This window comes from Natrix helvetica (genome assembly GCF_964273705.1).
Source record: "Natrix helvetica genome assembly, chromosome: 3".
Classification (NCBI taxonomy): Eukaryota; Metazoa; Chordata; class Lepidosauria; order Squamata; family Natricidae; genus Natrix; species Natrix helvetica.
Genome location: NC_138549.1, coordinates 91,576,632 through 91,599,574, shown reverse-complemented (window position 1 = coordinate 91,599,574; position 22,943 = coordinate 91,576,632). Strand labels below are relative to the sequence as shown.

The window sequence follows — 22,943 nt, the reverse complement described above, 5'->3', positions numbered from 1 at the left end:
AAAAAAAACCCAGTAGTGATTTGCCCAGGTAGTTGCTAATAGTCAAAACTGACTCAAAAACATGGGCACATGCCAGCAAGCACGCACAGGCCACTGCATGCATGCACCCACCTACCCACAGACAGACAGAGGGAGGGAGGAAGAGGGAGAGAGAGACTGCTACTGAAAATATAACACATATCAAGAGAACTCTACCAATGGCAGTCAAAAAACAAAAGATCTGGAATTGTTGCATAGGACCTTCAAAACTATTAAAAATAATCAATATGATTCTTCATATATTTAATCATTTTCTCCATGTATAACTCTGAATAATAATTTAGTAACAAGTATGACATGGTTTTGTCAGAAATGCATATTGCCTTGGGGTCTCAGGCTTTGCACCCAGCCTGAGGCCAATATTCCAACCTGCCTTCAGCCATTTCCTTATACCGCTAGTACCTAAGTAAGCAGGCAGTCTCTAGGATAGCCTGATTGTGATGTGACACACCAGACTCAGACGATGAGGTTGGGGAAGAATTTGAGCCAGTTCTGGAGTCTGGGAAAGTCTCTGATGGATGCTCAGCATCGGACATAGAGATAGAGCCAGGCCTGTCCGGCCTTTCCGAGGCAGAGAGGCAACTGCCTTCGGAGTCAGACATGAGTGAGGAGGAGGAACAGCTAGGGCCTATTCCAGATGCATGTATGCACAGAGCAGATAGGAGAGGTGAACAACGAAGGACAATGAGCTGACTTGGGAAGCAAAACAAATGTGGATGCTGACTCGTCCCTCCCTGGCTGGGGAATAAATAGGAGGAAAGGGGAGTGGTTTGTCACAGACAACCGTTTGCATTTCTGGAAACTTTGCTTCTTGTGTGTTTCATGCGACAAAGAATGCCTTGCCAGAACTGAGGTTTGTCTATTTCTCTGTTCGAACTGACTTAATTTGCAGCCTCCCACCTGGGAGTTCAGAGCCTTGCATTTATCATAATGAGCTGATAAGGACTATTGTTTCAGTTAACTTCTTCCAGGACTCTTGCCTGTTGCAATATAGCACATGACTGTTGGTAAATGCAGTTAATTCCCAATGTGTAAATTAAGAGGGGTGTTTCTTTGCGAGGAGTCTGTTTCTTGCTTCTGAAAGGCTGGGTCAGAACAGGTTGCAAAAAGAACTTACTTCAACATAGATTTTACTTTCTGATAAAGTCTGATCCAAATCTTTTGTCTCATTACCGATAATCTAAAAATAAGAGAAATTGATTCAAATTGCTTCATTGTCATTTAAAAACATACAACATAATAGTTTGATATGGTTCCTGAAGTATCAAATTCTTCATCTTCCTAAAAGAGTGGGAAACATACAATCCTTCAGATGCTCTGAACGTTACAATTCCAGCATAGACAGTAACAAAGAATGCAGGTTTGCTACATCTGGAAAGTGAATGATCACCCATTTCTATTAAATATATAAATATGTGCTATATTTATACATGAGTTAGAGAGCAAAGAACAAAGCAAAACTTACTCCCATTACCAAATGCTAACTACAGAAGTCATAAAAACGGAACTACCAAAAATATCTCCGTCATCCAGGTCATGCTTGTCCCAAGGGTGCTTTTTCAAGGAAAAGCAAAGTCTAGTTGCCTTTTGAAAAAGCACCTTTGGGGCAACTACCACAAATCTATCTTCTGTTAATGACTTCTTTTGCATTCATTTTTGCTTATTCAGGCAATAAAGGCTAACTTATTTATGAATTCTGCATTTGCTTTTTTCCCTTGAGGGATTGGAGAAGCACACAATATTTAAAAGCAAAAATCGAATGCATGACACAATAAACTACCTATTTTGTCTACAAACAGCTATTTTGCTACAAGAGGAATATCCAGGATTTCTTTCCCCTTTGGTGAGGGGCATAATATAAGTAGATTTATTTCGAGAAAGTAAATACTTCTGCTTAATGTTCATACAGCATTCTAGGATGGAATGGATGTAATCTTATTTACAAATTGATCTAATAAGCCATTCCTAAATTACTCTGTCATTGAGTGGCTTCTTCAGATATGTAAAGCAAGAGAAATTTAGGGACAGATTACTAAACCTGAAAACATCATTATTCTGATAAGTAATAGACAGGTACAGAAAACTTGTTATCAATGTTACATTTTTCTGTGAATGCACAACTTCCCTTTGAAATCCTACATCAAAACAGTTACAAATATTTATTTCCCTTTTAATTCATGCTATACTTGGTCACAATAATTTACATCCTTCTTACTTCTTTTTCCTTGCTTGACCTTAATAGCCAGCTTAACAATTCCTTCATTTTTTGGATAGCTTCTAGCTCCTTTATCAGTAAGTTCTCTTGCATAGAAATTGTCATTTCATCAGAAGCAGAAATACAGCAAGCCTAAAAAAAATGATTAAATGGATCTCCAAAAACTCTTAAGTTTTTAAGGTCAGTTTTACTGTTAACATTATTATTTTAAAACAAGGCATCTTGAAATACAGATAATTTACAGGTAATATTATTCAAATAGAAGAACAGCTTGCTACAATGCATATGACTACTGGAACATTAAAAAAACCTAGCAAAATTAAACTTCAAATCATATATGAACTGATAATTTGAAGCAATGTCAATAAAGTTCAATATTTGTATTGACTTATCCAAATATTTTTTTAAACCCAGCCTAAGCTTCATTTTTTTTTGCAGTCTCTTGTGCTGAATTGAACACTGAAAGATCTGTTGACTTTCTAAATGTAGTCAGAGGATAGTAGACAAAGCGAAAACAATCAATTCCCATGATCACAATTCTGTTCATAATTCTTATGATCTGCAAGTTCACCTGATCTAGCAATGTTTATAGATAACTAGAGGATGCGGTGGCTCAGTGGCTAAGATGCTGAGCTTGTTGATCAGAAGGACAGCAGTTCAGCGGTTTGAATCCCTAACGCAAGTAGAAAAATAGGAAACACCTTTGGTGGGAATGTAACAGCATGTGCCTTCGGCGTTTAGTCATGCCAGCCACATGACCACGGAGATGTCTTCGGACAGCATTGGCTCTTCGGCTTTGAAACAGAGATGAACACCGCCCCCTAGAGCCAGAAATGACTAGCACACATGTGCAAAGGAACCTTTACCTTACCTTTATAGATAACTTTGAAACAGAGATGAACACCGCCCCCTAGAGCCAGAAATGACTAGCACACATGTGCAAAGGAACCTTTACCTTACCTTTATAGATAACTTTGAAACAGAGATGAACACCGCCCCCTAGAGCCAGAAATGACTAGCACACATGTGCAAAGGAACCTTTACCTTACCTTTATAGATAACTAACTGAACTTACTTTTGTAATTCTAACAAGACTTTCTTTAAACGATGGCAAAAACATTTCTGCTGAGTTAACTGCCAACTCTGCCTCATGAAGCATTTCCTGAAAAGCAACTTTATCTTTCATAGCATCTTCCCACGACCTAATTATAAAAACAATGCAAACAGAAATGCATTCTGTATTATAACATATATAAACATTGTTTATCCAACCCTTTTTATATATATATATATATATATATATATATATATATATATGTATGTATGTATGTATGTATGATGTATGTATATATATATATATATATATATATGTATATAAAAACATTGCTAATACATGCTTAATCACGGCTTTAATTTAATTTAATTTAATCATGCAACATATTAAATGGTAAACCAGGGGCAAAGCACTGAGGAAGAGGTAAAAGCGCTCACGTTACAGAGTAAAGACTGAACAAACTTTAAGAAGAAGCAGGCCAGGAAATAGCTGGGGAGCATTACTTTATTCTTCTCCCGATACTTTCCTTGATTGCATGAATATATAAGCACTTTGCAGTCTTGAAATAAACCTCTGTTTATAAGACCTGTGACTGGATTCATACAAAACACAAAGCCAAAAGCAAACTGTGGTGATGTCTGAATCCATTCAAAGTGTGTAAGGTTACTTAATTCTTTGGACTGTCACATAATCTTTTCATTTAAAAATATAAAGATGCTATTTAAGTTATTCCAAGCATTTTAATTCCAAGCACTAAATATTTTAATTAGGTAATTTCACTATGCAGTCTTTTACAAATCTTCCAACTATGATGGATATCAAGAAAATAGGAAGAAATTAGTGGGATTCTTGAGTCTCTCTGAATTAAATGTTCTTCTTGAAGATTTTTTATTTTCAGATTAGATAGTATCACCAATGCTGACATAGGGATGTGAGCTTCAATAACATGAAACTTTCATTTTGTGATTTTCTATGATGTCATATAGGATGATGTGGTATGTTCTAAGTAGAGCAGTCCTCTTAGGCTGCCTGTACTTTTTGAAATAAAAGCATTTGTTTATTTATTTGTATCCTGCCTTTAATATCTTTACAAATAACTCAAGGTGACAGACATGTTTAATATTTCTTCCTCCTCCTATTTCCTATTTTTACAACAACAACCCTGTGAGGTGAGTTGGACTGAAAAAGGGGAGCTGGCCTGAAGTCATCGAGCCGGCTTTCATGCCTAAGTCAACATAAGGCAGGGACTAAAATTCACAGGCTCCTGACTTCTAGCCTGGCATTTTAACTACTACACCAAGCTGGTTTTTAATGTTTTACAATAATAGTTATTTGAGGTTATCTGAAGGAATGCTTCTTCGCAGTCACTTCCACACATCCCAACAGGTCCATCAGAAGGAGCATATTACATAAGAGATAAGACTAAGAAATATTCCTCTTTAGCAAAAAAATTATATGACAAGGGGGTCTGGTTTAAATGGTTGCTACCAGAAGGTATGCTGATTTTTGGGGAGGGCAGTAGAACTAGAATTACTACAGTTATGGAGGCTGAGGCTTTCATGAAGAGGCATAGCGCTCTCCTAGGTGGAATAGGGATTCTACACAAGAGATGAGGGAGGGAGCGGCTGAGGCTCTGCCAACAGACGGGGGGGAGGGGGGGAGGAAGCAACAACTATAAGACTCAGATCACAAAAATGATTTGAAACATCACTGCAATTGTTTGTTACAATGTATTTTTATGAAGTGCTACAAAAAAGAAATGATTGAAACATATTGACTATTCGTTAGACCTAGAACTGCTAATACATGATGTTGATGCTTTTTATATTTTTTATACTGTAAAAGTAGCGTGATTTGGGGGGACTTTCTTTTTCTCCGCACGATGTAGCTGTCTAAAAAATTTTATATCCCTATTTACCCTTTCTCCTTGAAAAATTTGTAAAAATCAATAAAATTTTATAATAATAATAAAAAAGAAGGGGCATATTACAGATTCTTTCCAATAGATAATGTCACCTGATAGGATCCAGGAGGAGGGTCTTTTGTAATGCTGCACCTGTCCTATGGAACAGAATTCCCTTACCACCCAGCCCCGAGAGCCTGCTGGAAGGGTCTGAAAATACAGCTATTCCAGGGGTGTCAAACTCGTATCGTCACGGCATTATCATGTGACATATTGTGACTTTTCCCCTTCGCTAATCCGGGCACAGGCGTGGCCTCGTGTGATGCATCTGGCCCACGGGTTTGACAGCCCTGGGCTATTCCATCTGGTCTGGGAATCAAATAGCAATTTGGAGCCCATAAAATGACTGCATTGTTCTTAAATCAATTGTGCTCTCCAAGTGATTGTGCCTATGTTTTAATTGTTCCAATTGATTTAATGTTTTGTCTTGCTTATACAGCTATTTTATGTTTGGTTTTTGGGTAGTATCTTTTAATTGTGAGCCACCAAATCACAAATATAAGATGGATGGCCATATAAATTGAATGAATTTAATCTTAATAAACTAGGTTTCCAATGAAATTCTGGACATAATGTTCTTTTTAAGAGAGTCATCTAAACATTTAGTCAGCCTAGGAAAACTAAATCTGTAGATGGTAATCTTCTATTTAGGAAAAAAAACACAAAAACAAGCTCTGTAAAGCTCAGTGATTCAAATAAGAAATGGGATAAACAAAAAGAAAGAAAGAAAATCCTAAATTATCATTTATGTCAGCTTTTTGTGTACATTTCAAACCAGATTCATACCGAAGTTTGTAAACTAATTGTGTTTGCTAGCAGTAAATGACACCGAGATTTACATATTTATGCATTTTTTTTCTCATGGATCTATATGATTTTAAATACATTGCAATGGTATAAAAAAAAGGAAACACCTACAACTAACCAACCACATATTGTGTTTGCAATAGATACTGAATCTTCAAGCTCTTCTCTCACAAATCTGACATGCTCAATGATAATCTATGCAACATTTCTTTTAGTATTTAAGAGAAAGGGAATGAATTTTTTTTTGTAAAACTGAGTTTTAAGAGCTAACAGTATTCAACAACAGTTTGTTTTAAAATCCAAAAGTATTTATATGTATACTTTATTGCTTTCAAAACAAATCTGGAGAAAAAAAATTATCTACAGAATTTTCTAAAGTTTTGGTCTCAATTTTTAATCCAGCTTTCCACAATCTATATATAGGCAGGATATTCTTGGCGTGATAGATATAATAATGATAAACACCAAATACATTCAAAAGAAAAATATCTGAGTTATAGGATATGCCCTAAAACCCCTTTTAACGCCAAGCTCAAAGCATACCGTTTTGTTTCACTTGTGTTGAGGCTTTCTTCCAAGGTGCTATCCTGAGGCAAGAGTTCTGTCATCCTGCTCCGATGTTTATTCATACATCTGTTGTATAAGATCCAGTTTTCCTTCAGCGATTCAACCTCTTCACTTTCTGCGGGCTTATAAAATATTGATTTTACTTCCCTCTCTATTTTTCTTCCCCACACCTGATTTCCTCAAGCAAACTTTACATCAAAATTATGAGAGTCTGAGGTGCTAATGCTTCCCTCTCTTCCTCCTGACACAACTTATTATTAAGAAATAATGTTTAACCAAGACAAATATTTAATAAGAATATTTAGCCAAGAATAGCAAACCACTAAAGACATATAGATTTACTGAACCTTTTCTCATAATAGTTGTCAAATTGTTAAACTATAGTCAGTTGTTTGAACTTTCCTGAGGCTGGTGATTGGAGCTGCTGGCTACAAAGGGGGAGTCATAGAGACAAAGAGGATACATAGTAGCCCGTGTGCCTAACGGCGTGTGAATCATATATCTATAAACCAAAATAGCAATAATACATTTTGGATTAGTGCGCTTGAGATTGTGATTTTATTTTATTTCAAAATGACCGGCTTAGTTCAATGTAATAGCTATTTTGCACCTGTCTTTCACAGTACTCTTTTCAAATTTGGATACTGTCCCCTTTGTAAACAAATTACTAGTCTACATAGACAGATTATCTGTCTAGAATCTCTAATCTATGCTCTCTAAGCAGAAATTAGGTGCTCAATTCGGCCATTCCACACTATGGAGATGCCACACTATCAGCCCGCTCTACCGCAAAGATCCTGCAGGAGAAGAGCAGTCTGGACAACCGTGGGATCTGGCAGGGTGAGAGCTGTGAACCATAAACACAAAGCTTTTTCTATGACCCAGCATAACAGATATAGCGCCCTTGCTAACCTTAATGGGGACACTAAAGAGACAAGTCAAGATAGTTGTGATAATGATGACTCAAATAAGCAGGGGATCGTGGTCCAAAACGAAGAACTTTATTTGGAAAGGCGAAATGGGGACCCAGGTATCACACATCAGTCTCACAAGATCATCAAGGTATGTAAAAAAGAGAAGTCACCTTCTGGTTGGTGATTCAATCATAAGGGATGTAAATTTAGGAAAGGATATGGAGGTTTTAAAAGAGATCAGGTGTCTGCCAGGTGAGACAAGAGGCATATTCTTAAGATAGTCAAGAATGCAAGTAAGGACTGTGACGTTGATGCTATTATACATCTTGGCACAAATGATCCATCCCAAAAAGATGTACTTTCTGTGAAGAATGATTTCCAGAGCTTGGAGTATGAACTTAGTAGTGTAGGTTGTAGGCTTATGTTTTCAGAGGTTTTACCAGTATATAAGGAACAAAAAGGGAAGGGCCAGCGTGTAGCAGAGTTTAATGTGTGGCTAAAGGAGTGGTGTAAAAGGGAAGGCTTTGGTTTTATTAGCCATGATGCCTGCAGCTGATCCAATGAAAAACTGTACAAAAGAGATGGTTTGCATCTATCCAAGAAAGGGTCTGAGTTACTTGGCATTACATTCAGATTTTCTGGATAAACATTTAAACTGAACAGTGGGGACAGATAATTAATTGATACAGAACATTTCTGTCCCCAGCAATCTAAAACTCATAGGGTTATCAGTGCATGTAATATAGATGTTTGTGCGGGTAAGATTATCACTCCTGCTGTCAAGCAAAACCAAACATTTAATAGTGAGTGCCATACCACGTGCATCAATAATACAAGTGGCAAGAAAATAGGGGCAGTCAGGTATAACACAGGTTATGTAGACAATAAACACAGGGTCAATCAAAATGGACAAAATGTCTATACACCAATGCACAGAGTATGAGGAATAAACAGGGTGAATTAGAAATTCAAGTAAATGAGGGCAGAAATGATATTGTTGCCATTACAGAAACTTGGTGGGATGAAACCCACAAATGGAACATACAGCTAGAGGGATTAAATTATTTAAAAGAAATAGACCAAATAAAAAAGGAGGTGGAGTTGCACTATATATAAGAAATAACTACGTCTCTACAGAAATAGAGCACAACAATGATGAGAACTATCTTGAATGCATTTGGGTCAATATTAAAGGTTGGGGGGAAATGACATTGCCATAGGTCTATACTACAGGCCACCCAACCAGGAAGTAGATGAACTTTTTGCTAGTAAGCTAACTAAGGTATGTAGGAAGCACACCACAATAGTAATGGGGGATTTTAACTACCCCGACATCAACTGGGAAACAAACTCTGCACCAAGTGGAAGATCCAACAGGTTCCTAACGAACCTAGCAGACAACTTTGTTTCCCAAAAAGTAGAGAAGGGAACAAGGGGATCGGCCATATTAGACTTAATTCTCACTAACAGAGAGGAAATGATAGGTGTTGAATCCACAGGAATCCTGGGGGCAAGTGACCATGCAATATTAGAATTCAACATTATGCAAACACAAGTAGTAGAACGAAGTCAAACTAGAGTCTTGGGTTTTAAGAAAGCTAATTTCAATAAACTTAGAGCTTGGGAAAAATTCCGTGGATGAGAATCCTCAAGGGGAAAACAACTCAAGAAGCTTGGGAAATTTTGAAAAATGAGATTACAAAAGCTCAGTCTAGCACAATATCAATGAAGAAGAAAAATAACAGCTCCCAAAAGAAACCAGCATGGCTGCATAAAGAACTCTCTGACAAATTGAAAGACAAAAAAGTTAAGTATAAAAGTGGAAAGAAGGGGACATAACTAAGGCAGAATATCAGCAAATAGCCCGAGCCTGTAAAGATGAAGTAAAGAAAGCTAAGGCTCACAATGAAGAAAGGCTTGCCACAAAAGTAAAAAATAACAAAAAAAGCTTCTTCCAACATGTTAAAAACAAGAAAAGGGTTAAGGAAGCAATTGGTCCATAGCTGGGAGAAAGTGGCAAGAAGGTGACAAGCAATAGGGAGAAAGCAGAACTATTTAATTCATTTTTTGCATCTGTCTTTACACAAAGGGATAAAACAGTTCAATCTATCAAAACCAGCACCACAAAAATCAGATTAGGAACACAAATTGAAATAGAGAAGAAAATGGTAAGTGAGCACCTGTCTACCCTAGACGAGTTCAAATCACCAGGACCGGATGGATTACACCCCAGGGTTCTGAAAGAACTGGCAGATGAGATCTCAGAACCACTGAACTATATATTTCAGAGATCCTGGAGCACCGGGGAACTGCCAGAGGACTGGAAAAGAGCTGATGTGGTTCCCATCTTCAAAAAAGGAAAAAAAAATAGATCCAGGAAACTATAGACTTATCAGCCTGACCTCAATACTGGGAAAGATTCTGGAAAAGATAATCAAGCGACAAATTAGCAAACACCTAGAAGTAAACAAAGTAATAGCCAAAAGCCAACATGGGTTTGTCAAAAACAGATCATGCCAGACTAATCTTATTGCATTCTTTGACAAAGTGACAAAATTAGTGGACCAGAGGAATGCCGTCGATATAGTTTACTTGGACTTCAGTAAGGCATTTGATAAGGTAGACCATAACCTACTACTAGATAAAGTAGAAGAATGTGGGTTGGACAGCATCACCACCAGATGGATTCGTAACTGGCTGACCAACCGCACTCAATGTGTAGTCCTCAATGGAACTGCATCTACACGGAGGGAGGTATGCAGTGGAGTACCCCAAGGCCCTGTTTTAGGCCCAGTACTCTTCAACATCTTCATCAATGATTTTGATGAAGGAATAAATGGGGAATTCATCAAATTTGCAGATGACACCAAGCTGGCAGGAACAGCCAACACTCCAGAAGACAGGCTTAAGATACAGAAGGATTTTGTCAAATGTGAACATTGAGCATATCTAATAAAATGAAATTCAATGGTGAAAAGAGTAAGGTTCTACATTTAGGCAGGAAAAACGAAATGCACAGGTACCTTCCTCAATAGTAGTAACTGTGAGAGGGATCTTGGAGTCCTAGTGGACAACCATTTAAATATGAGCTAGCCGTGTGTGGCAGCTATCAAAAAAGCCAACACAGTTCTAGGCTGCATAAACAGAGGGATAGAATCAAGATCACGTGAAGTGTTAATACTACTTTATAATGCCTTGGTAAGGACACACTTGGAATACTGCATTCAGTTTTGGTCGCCACGATGTAGAAAAGATGTGGAGACTCTAGAAAGAGTGCAGAGAAGAGCAACAAAGATGATTAGGGGACTGGAGACTAAAACATATGAAGAACGGTTGCAGGAACTGCGTATGTCTAGTTTAATGAAAAGAAGGACTAGGGGAGACATGATAGCAGTGTTCCAATATCTCAGGGGTTGCCACAAAGAAGAGGGAGTCAAACTATTCTCCAAGGCATCTGAGGGTAGAACAAAAGCAATGGGTAGAAACTAATCAAGGAGAGAAGCAACTTAGAACTGAGGAGAAATTTCCTGACAGTTAGAACAATTAATCAGTGGAACAGCTTGCCTCCAGAGGTTGTGAATGCCCCAACACTGGAAGTCTTTAAGATGATGTTGGATAGCCATTTGTCTGAAACAGCATAGGGTTTCCTGCCTAGGCAGGGGGTTGGACTAGAAGACCTCCAAGGTCCCTTCCAACTCTGCTATTGTATTGTGTTGTATTGTTATTATATCAAGATTCAAGATACCAACAGAAGAAAACTGGTATATTTTCTATAATTTCTGTCCTGATGGGATAAAAGGAAGGAAATACTTATCTTCTATATCCTACTTGGCTTTTAATAAAAGAAATAATCTTGAGCCCTTCCAGGTAAGTCAGATAGGAAACACAACCAGACGAGCTAAATCTATTTTATTATAAGGCTAAGTTAGCCGAATTTTACAAGCCTGAAGGTACAAACCTCATTGGAACCACTTTTAGCTGTCTGATCAGTTAGGCCAGGCTCTTTCTAAGCTACTTTTTTTGTCCATTAAGTGACTGCGGGCTCCTCCCTCTTGTCTGATCATGCTGTAAGTGGCATTTCTTTTTCTTGTCCCCCAACATCATCCAGATTACTTTACACACGTCTGGCCTTATCTTTGACAGTAAATTAATTCAGTATTTCTGTAATTGCCATATCCTCTTTGTTCTTCTTTTTACTTTTTTGTAATCCAATGGCACCAGCTGATTTATTGCTTCAAATACATTTTTTAAAAAAATCTTCATTATACCTTTTTAGTTTTTCTTTTTGCCATATTGTCCTATAATTAGCTGATAGTTTTGGAGTTCTTTATTATGACATTCTTGTTTTTCTCACTCCCCCCCCCCATTTTTTTCTTTCTTATGACACATTTTCCATTTCTAGAGGGAAGAGATCTTAGCTTTCAAGCTTCCTATTGAGTCATGCTGACTTCTTCCCGAACTTCCTGAATTGTCTCTGATTAAATAGGCCCCCTCCTGTTTATTTTACAGGGACATGGCACACTCCTGACAATATTTCCAATTGCTTTTTTTGTCTTTTTAAAAATGTACATGAACATATATCTGTGAAAAATCAAGTGACAGACGATGGGGCAGGGTAAACTATATGGTTACACAATAGTCCTCAGGGCCTCTTAAATATAGTAAAACCATTTGATTAGTTGTATATGCATTCGGTTTTAATCATATTCATTCGAAACTTTAATTAATGTGTTAAGCTTAGGCAATCGCCAATGATGTTCATCCCACTCAATTATAACAATTTGGTATTATTAGCTTGGTTAGAGGTGATAATATCACATCAATTAGTGCAACATTACATTTGAATGTATGTATGAATTTAGATAAGTTTCTAAGTCTTTATCACTAGATAAATATACAGTTATACATCTAACAACAGCTATGTAAAAGCTTTAATCAATACCAATATAAAGAAATACTATTTGAAACAGCTAGTTTCCAAGTGAACACTGCAATAATAATATTACTTACATGCATATCTGATTTGTCTATTGATTCATGTAATAAATCCTTTCCAAGTTGGCTGGATGATTCTGTTCCAAGATGATCTTTTTCAAAGCTTGAATCACATGATTGAATAATGCAACAAAAATTTTCTGCTTCCCTAGAAGCAAGATAGGACATACAGTTCATTTCCTAAAATAAATCGCATAAGATAAAGTTTCTTGTTTGTTAGCAATATATAATAATATATAACTATAAAAATACAGTAGAGTTTTAAATAAAATCCTGCAAAATCAGACACTCTGAAAAATGCATCAAAGTTAGACGTATCCTGGCACATTTTAAGGAATTGTGGAAAAGATCCAGAGAAAGTTGAAATTTATTTGTTGCCTTTATCTCGTGTTTTTCTAGCTGGATAGTAGAATGCTTCTGAAACAAGGACCATTCCACAAGATAGCTGTGACATGGCATGAAGATTAACTGTTCAAAGTAAAAGTATTGTAAAATTACTTAAGCGAGAAATAGCAACCTGTTGCATTGTATCATATTTGAAAAAAATACATTGCGAGTTTGTGGTACATTGTGGTACAAAGTTGTAGAGAACACTTGGAAAGGAAAACTCATATATTTTTCAGTAGCTTACTTCATAAGTGCTAGAAGAAGAGTTTCCTTTGGACAGTGTAAACAGATCGCTCTCCTAGCCATTCAAGTTGTACAGACACATTTTATCATCTTTCTAACAAATAAATATAGATATCTATTTCAATCTTAATCATATTGAAAAGAACTCTGCCTAGTCATGGATAACATCTGAATACTAAAATTGCTATTTGCTGTTAATTTATTCTCATTGTGTGCCATTGTCATTGTTTACTTTATTGTTCTATCATTTTACTTCTGTTTACATGCCTTTTCAGTTTTTCTTATTATTGTAAGCCAGGGGTGTCCAAACTTGAGAACTTTAAGACTTGTGGACTTCAACTCCCAGAATTCCCCAGCCAACCATGCTGGCTGGGGAATTCTGGGAATTGAAGTCCACAAGTCTTAAAGTTCTCAAGTTTGGACACCCCTGTTGTAAGCCATTTAGAGTAGCCCCACAATGATAGGAGGCAAATGCATTTTACAAATAAATAAATAAATAATATACTCAATGCTGATTCAATGTTTTAAAAAGAGAAAAACAGCCCTCTTTAGTTTTCTTAATCTAAGGCGGCTCTAAAGATATTATGTTGCTCTTTTAGCCAGGTGCTAGAATTTCAATTAATGTATTGTCTGATAAAACTATTTCAGGATTTTCACAATTCCACTGCCCAATCAGCAGCACTCTTTAGTTTACAATTTTTCTAGATTATATTTGAAACCGTAGGCCTTAACTTCCATCACCAAATGCATTAGACGATTAATTATTACCAAACTAAAATGCAGAAAAATAAATGGAGAGTGATATTAAGGGTATCCTATTTTGGATTATTAGGTATAGAATTACTGTACAAATTATTTATTTATATTTATTTATTTATTGGATTTATATCCTACAATTTAAAATGTTTTTCAATGGCTTACAAAGATAAAATAAACATCATGATTCTATCTTATAAATAAAATTAAAGACCAAATTATTGTTGAAAGAAATGTCCTTCTGGGTTCGGCTCCAAGTGGGGGAAAAGACACTGGAGACATGGAGGCTGCTTGGAAAGATGGTTTTAATGGTGGACAGGACCACATGGCCTGAATCCTGAACAGAAAAGGTGATCACATGCTTCAATGTTGGTGAAGAAGAGAAGGGAAAGGAAGAGAAGAAAAAGGAGTGTAGAAGGGCTTGCAGGGCTTTTTATAATCTGTTCTGCCCCACCTATCTGTTTCCTGTTCCTGTGTAAGAAATGTATTCTGATTGGTTGCCAGACTCCCATGGGCCCGTGCAAGGGCAACCCTCTAGGCTGAGTTTTGAATCCAGGTTTGAGTTCAGATGCCATGTGGTCAGTTGAGTAAAGGCTTATATTATCATGCCTTCATTCCCATCCCCCTGGAACTGAAGGGGAGAACTCTTTATTATGTAAAGTGGACTAGCTTGGCCTTCTTAATGGCCCATTGATAAAGTGAGGATGGACAGGAAGCTGCAGGAATTTACTTTGTGTTTAAAATGTGTTTCTCCCTTTTTCACATCCAGGAAAATATAATATTCTGCCTTTTCAATATTTCCTAGGATATTTCATTTTTCTGGAAAAGGGCTGGGTGATAACGGAAAGTAAAAGAGTAACAACAAATAAAGTATTCATATACATAACTCCAGAGAAAGGAACTTCTTAGCAGATAGTATTTTTCCTTTCACTTTTCATATGGTATGCTATAATCGCAGGATACAAAGAGTAGATTTCATAGATTAGAATTATGAGAACTGTCTCACGCTAAAGAGCTTTCTTTCCTACTAGATACATGTCTTTGAGAAGAATTGCAATGTAAAAATAATAATTCTGAGCCTAAAATTTAGATGAACAAGAACTTATACTTCAAAAAGGTTGTAAGGTTGTACAGCATGAAGGTATAAAAGATATGGCTAGTCATGATGGGATGAGCGTCTCAGAAAAAGCCTTGATTTATGACCACAATTAGGGCCAGAAATTCCATAGCTAAGCATAATGGTTTTTAAGTGAGTCATGTCCTATTTTACAATCTTTTTTATCTCGTTTATTTATTAATTAAATGTTTATGGTTCCATCTCATTGATACAGCAACTTTGGATGACTTACAATATGATAAGCAAATCACTGCACTTGTTAAGTGAAGTGATTTGCTTACCATTTTATTGATAAGTGCAGCACTTATTAAGGGCAGTTCACAATCACTAAGCAAATCTGGCTTCTCCCATTGACTTTGCTGATTCGAAGGTCTGGGAAGGTCACAAATGGCGATCACATTCCAAGCTACTGCAATTATCATACATACCCGTTGTCAAATGCCTGAACTTTGATCATGCAACTGTGTGATGCTACAATGGTCGTAAGTGTGGGGACTAGTTTTATGTCACTGTTTTCACTGCCACTGTAAATTTTGAATGGTTGCTAAACAAATAGTGTTAAACCAAGGATTACTGGTAATGGATATCAGAAGGTGAAAAATGCTAGCACCATTTGAATTAGTCCAGTCTTCACATATAGTAGAAGATGCTGTAGTGTTATTCAAGGTGCTGCTGATTTCATGACAAGATTCAATAGCTGGGTGTTGGAAGTGACATATGAGATGATTGAATATTTGGTTTATACAATGTAAAACAAAAAGCTGCCAATGTTTATCTCTTACCTTTTGTTTTTCTTTTTTGTAAAAGTTGTGAGATTTGGGGGGATCTCTACCTTTCGCACGATGTAGCTGTCAAAAATTTTTGTAGACCTATTTACCCCTTCCCATAAATGTTTGTAAAAACTAATAAAATTCTACTATTAAAAAAAGATTCAATAGCTGGGTGATGAATTGAAGATGGCATTATCTTCTCCTTTAACTTTAGCAGCAGAGTGTCTTTGGCCTGCCCTAATCCAACATCCTTCTGGATATTTCTGGATCCTACATTATAAGCATGTCCCTTATATTATAATTCTATGGCAATTCTCTTTTTTTTCATTTCCATTATTGAGTTTGGAAATTGATCCTAAAGTATGACAATAATCTTAATGAAAGGTGCACCACACAGCTTCCACATGTAATTAACACTCCTTTGGTAATTGGTAATTATTGGTAGGGATCAGAATAATTATTTTTACATTGCAATTCTTCTCAAAGTCAATTCTTGCTATAAAGTCAAGAATATAAAAATGATATAAAACTGGATGTTGTGTGCGTGTGTGTGCGCGTGTGTGTGCGTGTTAGCCAGTCTCCTGGAGTGAGCCGAAGGACAGAAAGGGGAAGCAGTGTGTTCCTGTGGCTTAGTAGCTAATCTGCCTAATATGTAATACAGCCCAGGTTCAAATCCCAGTAAGGGTATGGCTTATGATGGGAGCTAAATAGCTTGAAATAGATCTATACTAGTCTCCCTTTATTTATTTATCAGGACAAATACAACACAAATATAACGAAGGCAATATTAAAAATATGGTTTTCTGCCTGGATGGTCTCCTGGAGTGAGCCGAAGGACAGAAAGGGGAAGCAGTGTGTTTCCTCCCATATTTGGGCATACCAGGGGTTGTGACACTATCTACCTACCTACCTATCTATATACACACACATACACACACACACACACATACACACACACATATATATATACATACGTACGTCTTTGATTATATATACATACATACATACATACATACATACATACATACATATATATGAAAATAAGTAATTTGAAAGCTGCATTTTCTGTTTCTGACCTCTCAAGGAAATCTGAAATTAGCATCTGTAGTGAGAGAAATATACACTATACATACTCAATGAAATATTTTATCTATTGGAAATCTAAATCTTTCTACGCTCCCAGTTTACAGATCCGTGGCCCCCAGTTCAAATTATAATCTAGAAACAGCTCTTGCTACTAAAACAAAAAACCCTATCACACTCCTCACAGCCTTCTACAACGGGTTATAAGCAAACAAATATTCCTAGGGTACCCAAAACTGAATCAGCTAAAATTTTATTTACTTGAATCCCATTTTTTTAACAGGGCCTTATATTAATAAGCAATCATTACTAGCAGAAATAAAGAGACTAGGTTCGTAGACAGAGGCACGTTCAGCGACAAAGGAAAAAGCACTCTAGACATGCTTAGGGGCATTCTGCTTTTCAGACTGCAAACTAGCCTTCTTCCTTCATCGCCGTCAATCCTGAGCAATCATGTAGCCATCATATAGAAAAAAAGTGCAAGCTGTTGCGGGGGCGGGGGGAGGAAATGGAGGGAATATAATGCCAGGAATGATTGAGCCCCAGGATCTTTCTAAGCCCCCAAATCAACCCTGAGATATCACAGATCATGAATCTTCAACCTTGGAACTTGACCCAGCCTTCTCCCCAGGGCCCAGTCCCAGTTAGCGACATTACCCCATTGCTCTCCATTGCCGCCGCCGCCGCCGCGATCTCGGGCGGGAAAACCGAGCTCCGCTTCCTTCTCTCCCTGGCAACAATCTTAGGAGGGCCGCCGGGAATCGTCCGAGCATGCTCGGCTCAACCCCGGGCATGCTCAGGAGGGGTGATTGACGCCCTGCCTTGCCCTTACTTGGGCAATGGGCTCTGTTTCTGCCTATCCTGTAAACGTGTACCACTTTTCTTTCGTTAAAATGTAGTAGTAGTAGTAGTAGTAGTAGTAGTAGTAGTAGTAGTAGTAGTAGTAGTAGTAGTAGTAGTAGTAGTAGTAGTAGTAGGAGGAGGAGGAGGAGGAGGAGGAGGAGGAGGAGGAAAGAACATCATTTTGATTGTGAAAATTCAGGAATTATCCCAGTAAAACAAGCAGCCAGCCTAACATCAATAGGGTTATTGCATGCTCAGTGGCTTCCTACAAAGCCGATGCTATTCCCCGGCTGGGACTCAATGTCAGCCCGAAACGGGGCTCGATTTTCTATCCCAGCGGAAAGCCTGTAAGGCTCTACGAAGCAAAAGCGAATCAGCTTTAGGCATTCAATGAGGCTTTGACGACGCAGAAGCCTGCTTGGGGCTGAAGTCTGCATCAGAGAACAACGTGAAACGTCACTGGGTTTCTGCAGTAGCTGTAAAGCGCAGCTAATCTATTGATTTGATTTGATTTGTCAATAGTTTACAAGATAATAGGTATAAGAATAAACATGAGTATGATGAAATGGGTACGAATAAATGGGGACAGTAGGACAGGGAAGGTAGGCTTATGCACGTCCCTTACAAACCTCTTCGGAATGGGGTGAGGTCAATAGTGGACAGTTTAAGTTAAAGTTTTGGAGATTCGAAGATGTAACAACAGAGTTAGGTAGTACATTCCAGGTATTGAATATTCTGTTGCTGAAGTCGTATTTTCTGCAATCAAGTTTGGAACGGTTTACAAGATCCTTGGCTAATAATATACCATTCTGGTTTTTTTTTTATTTCAATCATAAACAAACGCTTTTATTTAAGTACGGACATTTATTTGGAAATAAACCCGATTCAGTTCAGTGCAGGGCAATAAATATGCTGGGATCGCCTCCAGGAAAAGCGAATCCGGACACACCAAATCCCGCGCGGAGTGGATTTTAATCCCAAATTAAACGTGCTGTAAATAAATAAAACAGCCCCGCGATCTGCTTCTATTTATAATTGTAAGCCTTTGGGGGGGGATTACCCGTAAGCAATGAAGGGGCAATGAAATATTAAAGGCTTGAAATATGTTAACTCACTGTCAAGTGCACGGCTGGCCAGCCGGCAGGGAACCTTGCAAGTGTCGCTTCCCCGGGGAAAGAGCGGGAGGTGACGAAGAAGCCCGTTAATACATTCCTTTAATAAATCAGAGACGATCGGCTCCATTTTTCCAATCTATCAAAGTGCACCCTTCGGGTCGCTTGCTCTTTTTCCTGCCCAAACAGGTCTCCAGCCGAGATTGAACAGGTACCTCGGGCTGGAGAAGCCCAGTTATGGTGACTTTCCGCCCCAGTCCTTAGTGTGGCTGATTAGTAAAAACCCGATGCCCTCCGGCTCCTTGAGCTGCTCCAGGTAGGGGAGGAGAGCGAATGACGCCGGAGCATAGTTCACTGGGGGGAGACTGAATTGTCTGAAACTGGTCATTCCCGCTCTTTTCCGCTTGGAGGAGAGATGCTTCACGCACGTCAAAATGTTTTGAATAACAGAACCGACATCTCTCTATAGAACACAGGAGGAGCCGTTCTCAAATTAAGCCCTAGATTCCATTCTCATTCATTGTCTGAAACAGTTCTCATCAATCTGTTCACAAGTTGTGTTATTTAGCAGATTAACAGAGTTGGAAGGGGACATTGGAGGTCTTCTAGTCGAGTCCAAGCCCCCTGCTCAAGCAAGAAACTCTAGTCTATACCATTTCAGACAAATGATTGTCCAATCTCTTCTTAAAAACACCCAGTGTTGGATGACCCACACTTTCTGGAGGTAAGTTGTTCTACTGATTAATTGTTCTGTCAGGAATTTGTCCTTAATTCCAGATTGGTTCTCTCCTTGATTAATGTCCATCCATTGTTCTTTTCCTGCCTTCAGGTCACTGGTGGGATTCAAAAACTTTTATTACGGGTTCGGTGGGCGTGGCTTGGTGGGCATGGCAGGGGAAGGATACTGTAAAATCTCCATTCCCATCCCACTCCAGGGGAAGGACGCTGAAAATTCTCCATTCCCTCCTGATCAGCCGGTTCTCCAAACTACTCAAAATTTCCACTACCGGTTCCCCAGAACTGGTCAGAACCTGCTGAATATCACCTCTGCTTCAGGTGTTTTGGAGACTACAGTAGGTTAACTTGACTCCCTTTTCTTTGTGGCAGTCCCTTAAATAATGGAATCATATCACTCCCAGTCTTTCTTTTCATTAAACTAGACCTATCCAATTCCTGGAGAAAAAAGGAGCAGGAAGGTAAATTGAATATATTTTTACATTTTATTTCTTACTGGCTCACATGGAATCAACAATGCTGAAATATTTCTGTGTAAAGTAAATGATGTGATTATTGATAGAGGACAAAAGGCAAATTTGTCTTGGAGGCAGCACAAATTAGGCAACAGTACAACAGAGCATTAGGCGATAACAGTTGGGAAGCAAAAATGTGCCTTTTTCCCCTTCACTAAATCAGGCGTGGGTATGGCCAACGCGTGACACAACTGGCCCGCGAACAGCCGTGACCTAGACTGTTCCTTTGACTCCTTTTAAAACACGGCATTCCTTTCTCAAATTTTCTTTTCAATATATAGTTACAAGCCATTAACCTTCATACAAGTAAGCTATACACAGTACATTTATGAAAATCAAAGCTGTAAACATGGCAGCAATACTTATCCATGCATTCCATTCATCTCTAATAATGCAGTTTACAAATAGAAAGGCAGAAAGGAGATAACATTACTTTCAAGATACTTTGCACTGGAGTTTGGGACCCAAGCTTCTGCTGGATGGTGGGTTTGCAATTTCTTCCTCTTAATTAGCACATGTGATAAATAAAACAGTAAGTTAGCCAAGAATTAATTGAAGATACCAGCTGACTAAAGTTAGGACTGATTAAATGATTACCCGACTGTCCTTTCAGCGCTGACAAAAAAATTACAGACAAGAAAACATATTTGACCAAGCCACTCACACAAGATTTTCAAAACAGAAGTCTTATCCTATTTCTTGGGGGAAGGGATGAGAAAAAGGAAAGGGAAAGGGAAAAAGAGGTTTGTCTCCACATTGCCTTGCTGGTCAGGCAAGCCAAAGTGGAAAAAATATTCCTTATAGTTATAGCTTAGTTTTATTAAAGAGATGTAAAGCAACGGTCCCCAACCTTGTGGCTTGATGGCCTGGCTGGTGGGAGGAGAGAGGGGAACTAGGCCGTGTGAGCTGTGGGACGGCGCACATGCATGCGCACACAACTTGAGTCCTGTGAGTGGCGGACCAGCAAATATATACGTGCACAGTTTGACTCCCACAAGCAGTGGGTCAGCGAGCATGTGCATGCACACACAGCTTGACTTCAAGTTGAGCTGTGCAAGCCTGTGTGTACGCCAGCCCGCCACTCATGTGGCCCAGTTGCAGATTGCGTGGCCCGGGGGTTGGGGACCTTGATTTAGAGGGACAAAATGTTTAGCAGTTGCAAACAGTCAGAATAGGCTGCAGAGTGGAAAGGGATTAAAGAGTCATCCCCCTCCCCTTTTCTCAGCCTCCAGCTTTTACTTGGAGGCTGGTGGTAAAATGAAGAATAGAGTAGAGTAGAGTAGAGTAGAGTAGAGTAGAATAGAATAGAATAGAATAGAATAGAATAGAATAGAATAGAATTCTTTATTGGCCAAGTGTGATTGGTCACACAAGGTGCTCTGTAGGGAGAATCAGGCTGGTAAGAACTGAGATAGCCCAGGTTGTGAAACAACCACTATTTATTTAACAACAGAATAGCTAACGGTAAGATAACTCCAGAAGCGAGCAACAGAGAACTCTCTGTCTGACAGCTCTTTATATAGTAGCTGTCAGACGGGACAACCAATAAGAAATGCTGCAATCTCCCACCTGGAGACTAGCGCATCTTAGCCAACCAGCGCATCCTCCGGGCCAGCTGGCTTTTACAGGTGCCGTAACTGTGAGGACTTAGCACAAGGAATTTGTCTTTGGTGCATATTATCTCAGTGTGCATAAAAGAAAAGATAAATTTCTCACGGATCATAAGGTACGACAGTTAATGATAGTCATAGGGTACAAATAAGCAATCAAATCATACCAGGAAACAATCAATATAAATCGTAAGGATACAAGCAACAAAGTTATAGTCCTACAGTCATAGGCTTTGACAGGCGCTGTAACTGTGAGGACTTAGCACAAGGAATTTGTCTTTGGTGCATATTATCTCAGTGTGCATAAAAGAAAAGATAAATTTGTCACGGATCATAAGGTACGACAGTTAATGGTAGTCATAGGGTACAAATAAGCAATCAAATCATACCAGGAAACAATCAATATAAATCGTAAGGATACAAGCAACAAAGTTATAGTCCTACAGTCATAAGTGGGAGAAGATGAGTGATAGGAACAATGAGAAGATTAATAGTAATAGTAATGCAGACTTAGTGAATGGTTTGACAGTGTTGAGGAACTGAAGGGTATATATTGCTTTCTTTGGGTTATCTCACAATCCTTCTCTTCCTCTCGCAGTCAGCACTTACTGCTTCCTGAAAAGGAAAGAGAATAGAGGGGAAGGGAGAAGACGGAACCACTGCACACTCTTCCTGGCTATTTCCACCCTCTCACACACTCCCCCAGCTTGTGTTGCCCCCCCCCATATGCCTTCCCCAACCTGAACCCCTTCCAATTATTCCTGCAAAATTATTTTCAGTCTACGACTTAGAATTGTTGTGAGCAACTTATAGTCATTCAACATCCAGAGTTCCTATGGTAAATGGGCATTTTACATATTTATTTAATAAATATAAATAAATAAAATGCAAGCACTTAAATATAATATGAAGTCATATCATAGAGAGCCGGTCTGGCGTAGTGGTTAAGGTGCTGGTCTAGAAACTATACAACTGTGAGTTCTACAGGTAGTCCTGGACTTACAACAGCTCGCTTAGTGACGGTTTAAAGTTACAATGGCATTAAAATGAGCATCTCCATGGTCATGTGATTTACATTTGGATGCTTGACAACTACTCACATTTATGACGATTGAGGTGTCCCGGGGTCATGTGATCACCTTTTCCAACTTTCTTTTTTTAAATTTTAATTAAACAAAAACACAAAAAAAGAATCATCCTTCATTGCATCTTGTAGAA

At 38.3% G+C, this 22,943-nt stretch overlaps 1 protein-coding gene across 2 annotated transcripts in view; it reads right to left on the bottom strand.

Moving 5' to 3' along the window:
- The window catches only part of ODF2L (outer dense fiber of sperm tails 2 like), a 43,381-nt gene extending 25,641 nt beyond the window's left edge, over window positions 1–17,740 (bottom strand). For both annotated transcript variants that reach the window (XM_081947212.1, XM_081947211.1), the window contains exons 1-6: window positions 17,568–17,740; window positions 12,570–12,702; window positions 6,622–6,767; window positions 3,330–3,456; window positions 2,255–2,386; window positions 1,157–1,219 (exon numbers count right to left, since the gene is read on the bottom strand). In XM_081947212.1, the coding sequence (XP_081803338.1) occupies window positions 1,157–1,219; window positions 2,255–2,386; window positions 3,330–3,456; window positions 6,622–6,767; window positions 12,570–12,702; window positions 17,568–17,704 (738 nt within the window). In that variant the 5' untranslated portion in view covers window positions 17,705–17,740. The remainder of the gene's footprint in view (window positions 1–1,156; window positions 1,220–2,254; window positions 2,387–3,329; window positions 3,457–6,621; window positions 6,768–12,569; window positions 12,703–17,567) is intronic.
- Between the last annotated feature and the right edge of the window lie 5,203 nt (window positions 17,741–22,943).